The 12,332-nt window shown below is 39.1% G+C and overlaps 1 protein-coding gene across 1 annotated transcript in view; it reads left to right on the top strand.

The window, feature by feature from the left end:
- The first annotated feature begins 7,317 nt into the window (after positions 1-7,317).
- The window catches only part of LOC131135892 (polyprenol dehydrogenase-like), a 77,668-nt gene continuing 72,653 nt past the window's right edge, over positions 7,318-12,332 (top strand). The window contains exons 1-2 of the mRNA XM_078795382.1: positions 7,318-7,521; positions 8,264-8,371. Coding sequence (XP_078651508.1) covers positions 7,416-7,521; positions 8,264-8,371 — 214 coding nt within the window. The 5' untranslated portion in view covers positions 7,318-7,415. The remainder of the gene's footprint in view (positions 7,522-8,263; positions 8,372-12,332) is intronic.

Genomic DNA, 12,332 nt, shown 5'->3' with positions numbered 1-12,332 from the left:
GGAAACACCACTTCGGATGTACATCGCATCCGCCACCCCCCCCCCCCCTCCCCGGCCAGGTAGCCAGTTTAATCCATATTGATAAACACAAGCAATTCCACACTTGAATCTACAGAAGGAAACACACACCTGTCAATGTGCACAGCTTCCCCTTAAGACAGACGTGATGCAGAATGTTTCATTATATCATCGGCGGTGTCTTCCTGTGGGAAAACCGTAAGCTGCCTTAATTATAGTAAGACATCTTAATCATCTTCTATGCAAATGTATTTCCTGCCTTATTAACCTGGAGGTTCTCTTAATGTGATTTCAGAGGCTTTCCCAGCCTCATTTGAGAAGTACAACTTTTTTTAAAATGACATCAGCGTTTCAGAAGTTTGACATAAGACATTAAACAAAATCATTAAAAAATAGATTGATCAATGATCGAATGATCGATGCCAGAGTTTGGTTCTCATTGCCGGCAGTAAGTTGTATTCGTTTCCTGCAGTGATAATTGGAATCCACCAGGAATGGACACAATTTCTAGGCGATCAGGGGACCTAGTTTTGTGGTTGGCTTTTTGCAGATATGGTGCTGCTGGATTCATCGGGCCGTAATCTTCGTAGTACAGTGGAATACCGTATGGATGGATGAATATTACTCCGGTTTTCAACCACATTACAAAAACATGCTAGGTTAATTGGCGACTCCAAATTGTCCATAGGTATGAATATGAGTGTGAATGGTTGTTTGTCTATATGTGCCCTTTGATTGGCTAGCGACCAGTCCAGGGTGTACCCCGCCTCTCGCCCGAAGAGAGCTGGGATAGGCTCCAGCACCCCTGCGACCCTCATGAGGATAAGTGGTAGAAATTTAATGAATGGATGAATATTGACATGATGTATTCATATCTTACAATATGAAACAATGAACCATCAAAGCACATGGCGTCAAATGTCCATCTATACTCACCATCGTTCCATGAATCATATGCGGTGAGCGTTATAGTCATATGCCTGGCATCTTGTTTTCATTTCCTTTGAGTCACACAAACACACACACACCCCGAAACACCACGTTTGTCTCCTGTGCGTGTTTGTGTGACTGGATGACCAGGTTAAACGGAGGGGGCGGTGAAGGGCCGGATGCCAAGGAATCAGAGCGTACACACGGCACCTCGAAGGCTTTGTGTGTTCATGCAGCCTTGAAAAAAAAAAGAAGCGAAGAAAGGAAAGACTTGTCAGTGTTATGGCGCTATAACAACAGGTTTGAAAAAGAACCAGTAGCACCCTGGTGTGTGTGTTTGTGTGTGTGTGTGTGTCAGTTAATGACAGACTTAATTGGTGCCAGCAACTGTCCCTCCCACTGTTCCTTATTCTACTTTGACTAATGAAACATATTCCACTCCCTCATGTGAAAAAACTGTGCTGAGATTTATTTGATGAATGCATACAAGGGTGCGCGTGCACACACACACACTCACAGATTTAGTCCAGATGAATAGAAGTCATCATCATCATTTTACAAGGATAACGTAATATGTGGACATATGAGTCATTTAAGTAGCATAAGGTCTAAATATTAAAAAAAGATGTTATTGCTTAGAATTTTATGAGAAACATTCATTTTCTACCGCTTATCCTCACGAGGGTCGCGGGGGTGCTGGAGCTTAACCTAACTGTCTTCGAGCGAGAGGCGGGGTACACCCTGGACTGGTGGCCAGCCAATCACAGGGCACATATAGACAAACAACCATTCACACTCACATTCATACCTATGGACAATTTGGATTCGCCAATTAACCTAGCATGTTTTTGGAATGTGGGAGGAAACCGGAGTACCCGGAGAAAACCCACGCATGCACGGGGAGAACATGCAAACTCCACACAGAGATGGCCGAGGGTGGAATTGAACCCTGGTTTCCTAGCTGTGAGGTCTGGGCGCTACTATGAGAAACAAACAAATATAAATAAAGTTATATAATAATAATGTTAGAATTTTTGGAAAATTAGGTTGCAGAATAAAGTTATGAAATTAAAGTCAACATATTATAGGAATAATAAAAAGAATAAAATTGACAAGAATAAAGTTGAAATAGAACATTTTGAAAATTGGGGAAAATTTCATTTTATTAATTTAATTTTATGAGAATGAAGTAAAAATATTAGCTAAAAATGTATTAAATATTATATATATAATATTATATATAATATTATATATATATATACATTTAAGTCATATGAAATAAAACATCAAATAAAGTTGTCATTTAAAAAAAATAAGGTTTCAAAAAAGTTATTATAGGAGAATAAAGTTAAAATATGGGAATAAAGCTATATTTTACAATAAGTAAAAATAAAACAACAGCTGTTATTTCATTAAAATAATGTCAAAATACATGAACATGTGTTTTATAAGGCGTAATATTATGAAAAACAAGTTGTAATTTCTAGAAAATTAGTAAAAAATAAAGTAAAAGTAAACATATAGTGGGAATGAAGTCAAAATTTGATGGGAGGAAAGTTATAATTACAGAGAGAAAATCTATTCAAAATCATTCAAAATGCATTCTTTCATATTTCACCATGTGGCCCTCGGTGTAAAAACTTCAGACACCCCTGGCTTAACGTGCCGTAGGTTTGTAAAAAAACAAAAAAAACCCATCCCTAATATTATTACTGTCAAGACTGCAGTGCCTACAGTTTACTGGCAATGAGTTGGGCTTTCATACAGCATAGTGTCAGAAACCTTCACCTGACAGTATCCAATCTCTGGTAACAGCATATACTGTACTCGCTGGGATAAACAGTTCCGTACGGTCTCTCGAAAACACCAGCATACCATTCTTCCTCCAGCAACACTGCTCCGACTGATTTACCACCTGACAAACACCCCCCCCGCAGCACTGTACTGTCATACCACCTGTTGCATTTAAAGACACAGGCACTCTGTTCCTCTTTGTAAAATGTTGCGTTGCCTGTGGAGGTGTCTGTGTGCTCATGTGCTGTCTCATTAGCGTCCGGACTCGCCTGCAGCTTTGGCAGCTGAGATGCTGAGCTGCGAGTCCATCCCAGAGAGTCCGCCTGTTGTCTCTGTGAGGAACAATGCGAGAGGAAATCAAAACGGTTGATGCACAAATTCTTTCTTCACCTAATTTGCATTGGCAGTTAATCTGTGATGAAACCGATGGGTGGATGGATGGGTGGATGGATGGATGGATGGATGGATGGATGGATGGATGGATGGGTTTACATGGAGCCTTCGAACCAAGTCAATTTTCAATAGCCTGTGTGAGTTTTAAGTTGCACCACTACACCAAATGAAAAAACACACAAAAAAAATCATAACTTCATGTTTTGTTGTCAAATAAGGATTAAAAACATGACATAATGTACATGGTCTGCATGGGTGGGTAGCGCGCAGGCCACGCAGCTGGGAGACCCGAGTTTGGTTCCACCCTCGGCCGTTTCTGTGTGAAGTTTGCATGTTCTCCCCGTGCCTGCGTGGGTTTTCTCCGGTTTCCTCCCACATTCCAAAAACATGCTAAGTTAATTGGCGACTCCAAATTGTCCATAGGTATGAATGTGAGTGTGAATGGTTGTTTGTCTCTATGTGTAAACACAAGAAAGCACATATAGTTGGTGGGTAGACAAATTATTTTTTCAGATTAAAATTAACAAAGCATTATTAGAACCCTGTAGACTTGACAAAACACGACTATAGTCACATTTATACTCTTTTTATTTACAACATATTGCGCAACTGCAGGGTCTTGAGACACATGCTAACTCGCAAACTAGAGAGCTAGCGACCTAAACGGTAGCCTTCAAGTTATTTCCCTTAAACTTAAATAGCCCAAAACTTACCACTTCCCCACGGATAGGGAGGATAACTATTAACAGTTATTTAACCTTTAACATGAACATTAATCAAACATAATAATTTTTTCTGGGTACATGATACCATACAGCATCCATATCAAACTTGCGCGGGCCGCACTAACATTAAACTTTCATATCAAGGCGGGGGCCTCAAACTAGTGTCCTGCGGGCCACATTTGGCCCGCGTGCCGCATGTTTGAGACCCCTGGTCTAATGTCAACTACATTGGATAATACTAGTGTGAAGGTGACTATAGAGGTGTTATTTCATGTCTAGAGGGTTCTAGTGATGTTAAAAATGTATTTAGAATGTTATAAATAGGTTATCTATGGCCTAAATATGAAAATAATATTATAAATAAGGAATCTACTTCACAGGAAGTAATTTATGGTTGGGTTTGGAACCAATTAGCCATGATTATAGAGGGTAAAGGGAAATAATGTTTCCATAAGATGTGTAAAAGCGGAATGGGAAATTTGCACTTAGGGGAGGGAGGAATTCTTTCATTGTCACACGAACAACAAAAATGAAAATAAATAGACCAAAATAAATGTGCATTTTTATGTGGATTTCCACTTTTCATCATAAACTGAATCATACGGGAACCGAGGTTTGGATGTTGGCGTGACCTCGGCCAAGCTCAAATGCAGTGTCTCCATTTTGGATGTGATGTTGGTTCTTAACACAAAGTCTCATATCCGGTAGTGCTAATGTCATTCAAGATTTACAAAATGAGACACGTAGCTAGTGCTTGTCATATAAAACTAGGTGACAGTTGCAGCTATTTTGATGCGGTTCACATATTGTTTACATCACACACACCCTCCTGCCATGTCCTATTTCCCGTATGTCTCGGACTATGTGAGTGTGTGTGTGTGTGTGTGTATGGAGAGCTGTCTCCCTGATGTCCCATCATCCCAAATAATCATCCCACAGTCATGCGTGAGATGCAATTTCCTTTAAACAATAGCAGGCTGGCTTGCCTCGCTGACCCTCAACCTCCCAGGCTGCAAGAGAACAAAGCCACACACACAGAACACACACATCCTCTCAGATCGTGTTAACAGCAACACGTGTGGAGGCAAAAATGAGCATCTCGTCCAAAATGGAGCTGAGGTGGTGACTGTTGAAGTAGAATAGTAATTGGGAACGATGTCAGTGACATGTTTTGACGAGAAACAAACCAATTCATCTCCAAAGAGGACAGGAATGAAAGTATGTTGAATGACCCCGGCATTTGTCCTTAAGAGAAATGGTTGAAGAGTTTTGGCTGCCCTAGTTTGAGTGCCGTGATGATGCAGGTAGAGCTCCTTGCTCGGCACGCCAATCACAATCCAGCCTGCGCGGTAGCTTGTCCATTCACATTTGTGTTAATACCGAGCTTGCCTTCATTTGCTTAAAATACTTCCTGATGACGATAATGATGCTCTTATTCTGTCTCCTTTTGTGCCAGCACCGTCTCAACGTCCAAATGTAACATTTCATGACACCACACTGACAATTCAGTGGGGCCGCATATTGAAAAATGAATTATGCAATTAGATACTTTATAAAGCAACATGGATGTTAAGACGTTAGTTCTACAATTCTAACACAGAGTTTACTGAAGTCGATGCGATCCTAACTTCCTCATATAGGCTGCAGATTGCACTCAGTAAACGCGGACCTACATATCCGGAAGTCCTCGGGAGCGCTTGGGAGTGTGACTAATCACAGTGGACCTAGAGGAGCAAATTAGAGGAGTAAATTAAACGGACCGTTTTGGGTCAGAAGCAGGAAGTCCAGGGAAACGCTGCAGTATCTGGAAGATCTAGAAAGCTCATGTGTAGCTGTGCTGTAGGGGTCCACAACTCAATAAAATATTGTTCTTTTTTTCTCTCACAATATTACTAATATAATATAATAATATAATATAAATATATTATAAATATATTATATATTATAAATATTGTAAATATATAAATATAAATATATTTATAATATAAATATTATCATTATATAATTCTATTTATATATATATAAATATAATATATATATATTTATAATATTTATATATGTAATATAATATAATAATATATATAAATATATAATTATTATATATTTATAATATTTATATTATGTTATAAATATATTTATAGGTACGCCCACTCCACTGTGATTAGTCACACTCCCAAGCGCTCCCGAGGACTTCCGGATATGTAGGTCCGCGTTTACTGAGTGCAATCTGCAGCCTATATGAGGATGCTGTGGCATGACCTTATTATATTGGAAAGTTATGGCTTTTCCTCATTGGTTAACAACTTTTTTCTCTTAATATTTTGACTTTTTTTTCTCTAAAATTGTTATTTTTTTCCATTATTTTTGTTGATTTTAAAAATTTTCTTGTTAAATTGTATTTTTAGAAGGGGCCATGTGCCGCACTTTGGACTCCCCTGACTTACGGTATATGTGCATAAACCACTGTATGAGTTGCTGTCACCAGCATTCTTCATGCAATCACCTGATTATCAAAACAAATCAATAACAAACTGAGATAACATCCAACAATTTCCAAGTTAACTTTATACACAACCCTTGACATCTCACACGGCCTCCCCACGGGGGCCAGTCCCACTGTTTGTCATTGTGGTGTATTTTAATTCTGAGCTGTCGCCTAGGGAACATAGCCATGGCACCCTGACAGGGAATCTGGGGTGACACCGTGGCACTCAGTCAGGCGCAGACCTCTGCCAGGGCTCATCTGTTAACAAGTACTAGCAACAAACACATACAGGTACATTCGAACGGTATTACATAGTGCCCACAAGGCATGCTGGGTGATAATAACAGCTCAAAGCAGTCGCTTTGTTGCTTCTTTCGTGTGTAAACTCTTCGGCAGCTGGTAATAATACTGTGAGCGAGCTGAGGGAAACAATATGATGGATGTTTAGAGAAGGTTCATATGACACAATGTGCAGCCATGCCGCAATGATGCCCGTCTTCCATTGCATCCACCTGCGCACCCACCTGCAGATTCCCTTTATCTGTTTAACTTACATAACATTTGAACTTGCAAAGTTGAAGACATCTTTCACATTGTGACATCTCTGAGTCTTGTGCATGAATGACATTAATATTTTAAATCAGCCCAGAGCCTTGCAAGGGTTAGACAATTTTGTTCTGTGACATTTACATTCGAATAGCACAAATACATTTAACATTCTGAAATGTATTTACATTAATGTATCTCTGAATGTTATGATATTGTACAGCCTGGTCCATTATCTATTTGATGTCCCTTTGTAAAACGGAGACAACAAAAAACACAAAACATATTTTTTTTAAAGTACAGTACGTGTGTCAGTACACTATTTTAAGAATCTTGGCAAATTAGACACAAAATAATCTATTTATATGAAAAGTATACGTGGCAAGGACGAAAGCGAGTAGTCGACGTTCTGATATTGGAACGTGTCCCGATACGTCAACCAGAAGCGACGCTTTTCTCTTTCTCCTCTGCTCGCAAAAGCAAGCTGTACTCTGCTATATCGAAGCAAAACGGACACGACTAGAATGTTCTCGTATATTTGGTGTCGTTTGGTGCCAGCTATCAAGCTTTACCTGCTCGGCTTTAAGGTTCTTGTGATTCAGCTGTTCAGCAGACGTTTCAGGTTGCCAGGTCGGTTCTATTTGCTGTTAACAGTTGAGCGTACATAGTCTTATACCTTGCTATTTAGCGTTTGTACCATTATTTAATAGAACGCCATGACGGATGTGTTTAATCAGAACGTATGTTATGTGCTGTGAGTGTGTGTTATCACATAATGCAAGGTTTAAAATAACTGTTTTCGCTACACACTCCGGTTTAAAACGGAAAGGAAGACGCCCATTGGTTGCATGTCAATCATGTACCAGCCAATGAATAGACAGCAGAGTTGAGGGCGGATTTACGATTGGAGGAGATCCGGGATTTAGCCCATAAAGCAGCCATAGACGGAGCATCCAGTGGGTTTGTCCACTGCTGCTATACGTCAACGTCGCCGCCATGTTGGATAGGTCAAGGCTGGGTTGTAAATGAATACAAGTCAATGTACCTTCTTTCATAAAGCGCTTTTCTACAAAAAAATAAATATATAATGCATTCCTCTCGTTCATACATTCACACATACACTGATATACTTGGGAAATAGGCACCAAAAGCGGTCACAATCACATTGTACCTAACTGTTTCCCAACTATATTAGTCTGTGTGTGAATGTACAAAGAGGAGTCAAACATCTACACATTTATGTCATATTTTCAGTCTAAATTGTTTTACACCACAACCATCTTTCACGTGGCTTTAAAATATTCCTGGAAATGATGTCCTTATCTGATGACGTCCTATCTGATAACTGTGTCTCCTCTTCTGCCTCTGCCAGTGATGCCCAGACAAGATGGCAAGGTTGCCATAGTGACGGGAGGAGACAGGGGAATCGGCTATGAGGTCGCCCGCCACATGTCCGAACTGGGGGCACACGTTATCATAGGTACAGTATCATACCCATGTAAACAGTATGAGTGGAAGCTGATAACCGGATAAATGCAGAGTTGACAATTTCAGATATTGCTGTCTAACCTTTTTCACACGCACACTTGAAAAACAATGAAGCTATAATTCCAAAAAGTCATCATTTTCAATAATGACAAGTGTTTTTGTATGTAGTGTCTCAACTGTAAAAGAACCGCAATCTATTTTACACAGAGACTAAGTCACCAACACGTGGAATATTTATTCAGGCACTTGATTCCGCAGAATAGTTCCATAGGTACACTGATACATTTTTACTTATCAATACTTATCAAAAACTAAATCATGTGAAAACTGCGCAGTACAAAACCTGAGCGTAAAAGTGACAAGTAGATGGTGGCGGTGTTCTTGTCCACTCATTTCCCTGACTCATAAACCCTTTAAGACATTTCTTCTTTCATCTATTGTTGCTTATACATCATCTTTTAGAAAAGTGAGTCACTGTTTATTGTTCTGTGGTGTGGACCTCGGGGAATTCAAGAAACTGTTGCTGTTGAAAAGACTGTAAGACCAGAATTTTCCCTCACTTCCCTTTATTTATGTACAAATGTCCCTTATTTTCAAATGCAAATGTTGAGAGGTATGTCTCCCTCACAAATCCCGAGGTTGTGTTGCACTCAAAGGAGTAATGTTAAAGTGGCGAGGCGCGGTTGGAGTGGCATTTTGTGTCATTTCTCATTTCTTCTACTTTGCCAGTAACTGTCGTCTGCTAGCGGATGCCGATTAGTGCGCTTCATTTGGACTTTGTAACCTTCCTATCATGAACGCAGGCTCGATGAATTCATTTGACAAATTCATTTTTATCGTCGCTAATCTAGTGTCAAGTTGGAAGAAACATAAAACATACAAAAAACTAGGTAATTTTTTCCTGTAGTATGCCCAGTATTCGCATTATTTGTTTTTTTGTCAAAAAATCGCCAAAATGTTGCCTCAGTTTTCATAAAATGCGTTTTTTTTGTCAAAAATGATCACCAATATTGGTTTTTGTTTGCATCAGTTTTCATCCAAAAATTGTGAAAAAAAATTTTGACATGTGTTTTCCTATGTACCATTTTTATATGGTTTTGTTTTGGTGAAAAATAATTGTCCAAATTTTGTCTCTTTTTTTGTATGATTTGGCATTAAAAAAAAATTGCTTTGGTCTTTGGATGCTTTGGATTTGGAGGCAAAATTACAGCACCATTTTTGTTAGGATTTCTCTGTTAGGAATACCAAATCATACGAAAACTGTGATAAAATTTAGGCAAACATTTTTCACAAAACTAAATCATATAAAAACATGTACAACAATTTAAATACAATTCTGATGAAAATATTTGACAGAAAGAGGGGCATACGAAAATCGAGGCTAAAATATTGGTGATAATAAAAAAATAAATCTTAAGAAAACCAGGGAAATATTTTAGCGTAGATTTTTGAGGAAAACCAAATCATACAAAAACCGGGGCATATGAAAATTGAGGCAAAATTTTGACAAAACACAACTTTTTTTTTTTACACGATTAGGGAAAAGGAAAAGTTTGGCATACGACAACTAGGACAGAATTTTGACAAGACAGAAACCCAATTAATGTGAAAACTGTGGCATTGATCTTTGTAATTTTTTTTTTTTTGCGAAATTTGCATTACCAGATCTAAGTAGAAATGTTCTACTCTCACAAAGTGCAAACTGTCTGGTATACATTTTGTGATCTCCTATCTGACACACAAATGTACTTGAGCTTGTGTCTTTTTTAACAGTATTCCCTCCTGTCTCCATTAGGAAGTGCTAAACACCGGCACTCATCATTATTAGCTTGCCAGCTTCGGTGGGTCCCAGGTTGCTTTCAACAGGCTGTCATTCATTCTCAAAGAACACAAACAAGATCCCTCCATTCCTAAAAGGCAATGACCCGTGTGAAAGCTGTCATTTTTATCCCAAATCATTTAGGTCGTTTCGCACCACAAATGAGTAAAACTGTTCTTGTTGTGGCATGCCTTTACCTTTTGGGGATAAATACTTTGGATCCTGCACCAACTCCTCAGACTGGAGCTGTCCTATCTAGTCAATCTACAGCTGTCACAGATTTGATCTTCTAAGACAACCTGAACTGTCCAGTTGTGACTGATTCAGTGCCCTGAGAATTAGTCTCTTAGTTTTTTTTTGACACAAGACAAACCTGCCTATGCCTAAAATTGACATGCCAGCAGCATACACATAATATTGAGCTGGATCATGCAGGTCCTTTCCGACTCCAAAGTGCAAGGCAAAGGGCTGCGGTTTTGTTGATCCTCAAAATTTGGCTTCAAGGTTCATTCTAAACTCTTTATTCAGTACACGAGATTCAAAACAGAAGCAAGTGCATTGTAGCTTTAGTCATTCAATACGCGTTTTCCGCAAAGTCAGTGTCAGGGTATCCTTGGAGATGGAGTGGAACATAAATGAGACTTCAGCAGAACATCTCAGACATTTCAGTGGGGATTAAAGCTGGTTCCTTAGAACCATCCTTGTGTCCTTGTATCCTTTAATGCAGGGGTCTCAAACTCAATTTACCTTGGGGCCACTGGAGCTAGGGTCTGGGCAAGGCTGGGCCGCATCAGGTTTTCCAAAAAAAACAAAAAAAACCGCATTTATTAAAAACAGAAAAAACAAAATTTTTATTTTTCTGCACAAAATAATATGAAAAATAAATAAACAAATCAAGAATAAAGATAATCAATCAATCAGTAATAAATAAATATAGTAATAATAATAAAACGGCAAATAAAAACTTGAGAAAATTATTTTTTCAGATTAACAAAGCATTATTAGAGCCCTGTAGACATGACAAAACACCACTATTGTCACATTTATGCTCTTTATTTACAACATATTGCGCAACTGCAGGGTCTTGAGACACATGCTAACTCGCAAACTAGAGAGCTAGCGACCTAAACGGTAGCCTGCAAGTTATTTCCTTTAAACTTAAATAGCCAAAAACTTACCACTTCCACACGGATAGGGAGGATAACTATTAACAGTTATTTAACTTTTAACATGAACATTAATCAAACGTAATAATTGTTTCTGGGTACATGATACCATACAGCATCTAACATTAAACTTTTATATCAAGGTGGGGGCCTCAAACTAGTGTCCTACGGGCCACATTTGGCCCGCGGGCCGTGTGTTTGAGACCACTGCTTTAATGAGATGAGAATCTTGATGGTGATGTGGGTGTTTCTTCTCAGTTGCTCCATATTTCAGGTGTGCTGGGTAGCAGAATATTTTGAAATAATAAACAGAAATGGAACGGCTTGTATAATGAACACAAAAGAGGAAAGATGTGCATGTGAAGAAGGAATTACACACAAGTGACACTGAGCGTGTTCTAAAGCAACACTATTTCACCCTTCCCACTTGTCACACAAACAGTCCTTGACGTACACATTGGCCGATGCACACATCCAAGACGTTGGCTTATGTCTGTGGCAACCAGTGACCGCATTTGTGAGGTCAGACGTCACTGGCCCAATGAGGGCCTGCTGGCACACAACCTCTGTTCTCATTCATCTCAAATGTGTTTGATGGGGTTGAGGTCAAGTCTTGTGCAAGGTCATGTTCTTGCACACAAAACCCATCCGAGCATGCTTTGTGCACTGGGGCACATTTACGCTGGAGGAGAACTCTGTTCCCGGTGTAGAATTGTCCAAAACGAGCAAATAATTAGCAAATAAAATGCCAAGTTTTGTTGTAGGAATTCATTTATCAGCATGTACCGAGATGAGTGATGGGCAGGTGTGTATCCACAGAAAGTCACATGATCTAATATTCACCATACATGTAACACCGTTCACAAAACAATATTTGCATTTTCTCACAATATTAGGGACCGTTTCAGAAAATCAAGCAAACTGAGCAAAGGGAGTCAGAAATCTCATGTGACCACCATTTGCCTCAA

Source organism: Doryrhamphus excisus, linkage group LG12 (assembly GCF_037039965.1).
Source record: "Doryrhamphus excisus strain RoL-2023G ecotype Guam linkage group LG12, RoL_Dexc_Guam_v1.1, whole genome shotgun sequence".
NCBI lineage: Eukaryota > Metazoa > Chordata > Actinopteri > Syngnathiformes > Syngnathidae > Doryrhamphus > Doryrhamphus excisus.
The sequence above is the reverse complement of the archived record's forward strand: the minus strand, read 5'-3'. Positions and strand labels throughout refer to the sequence as shown.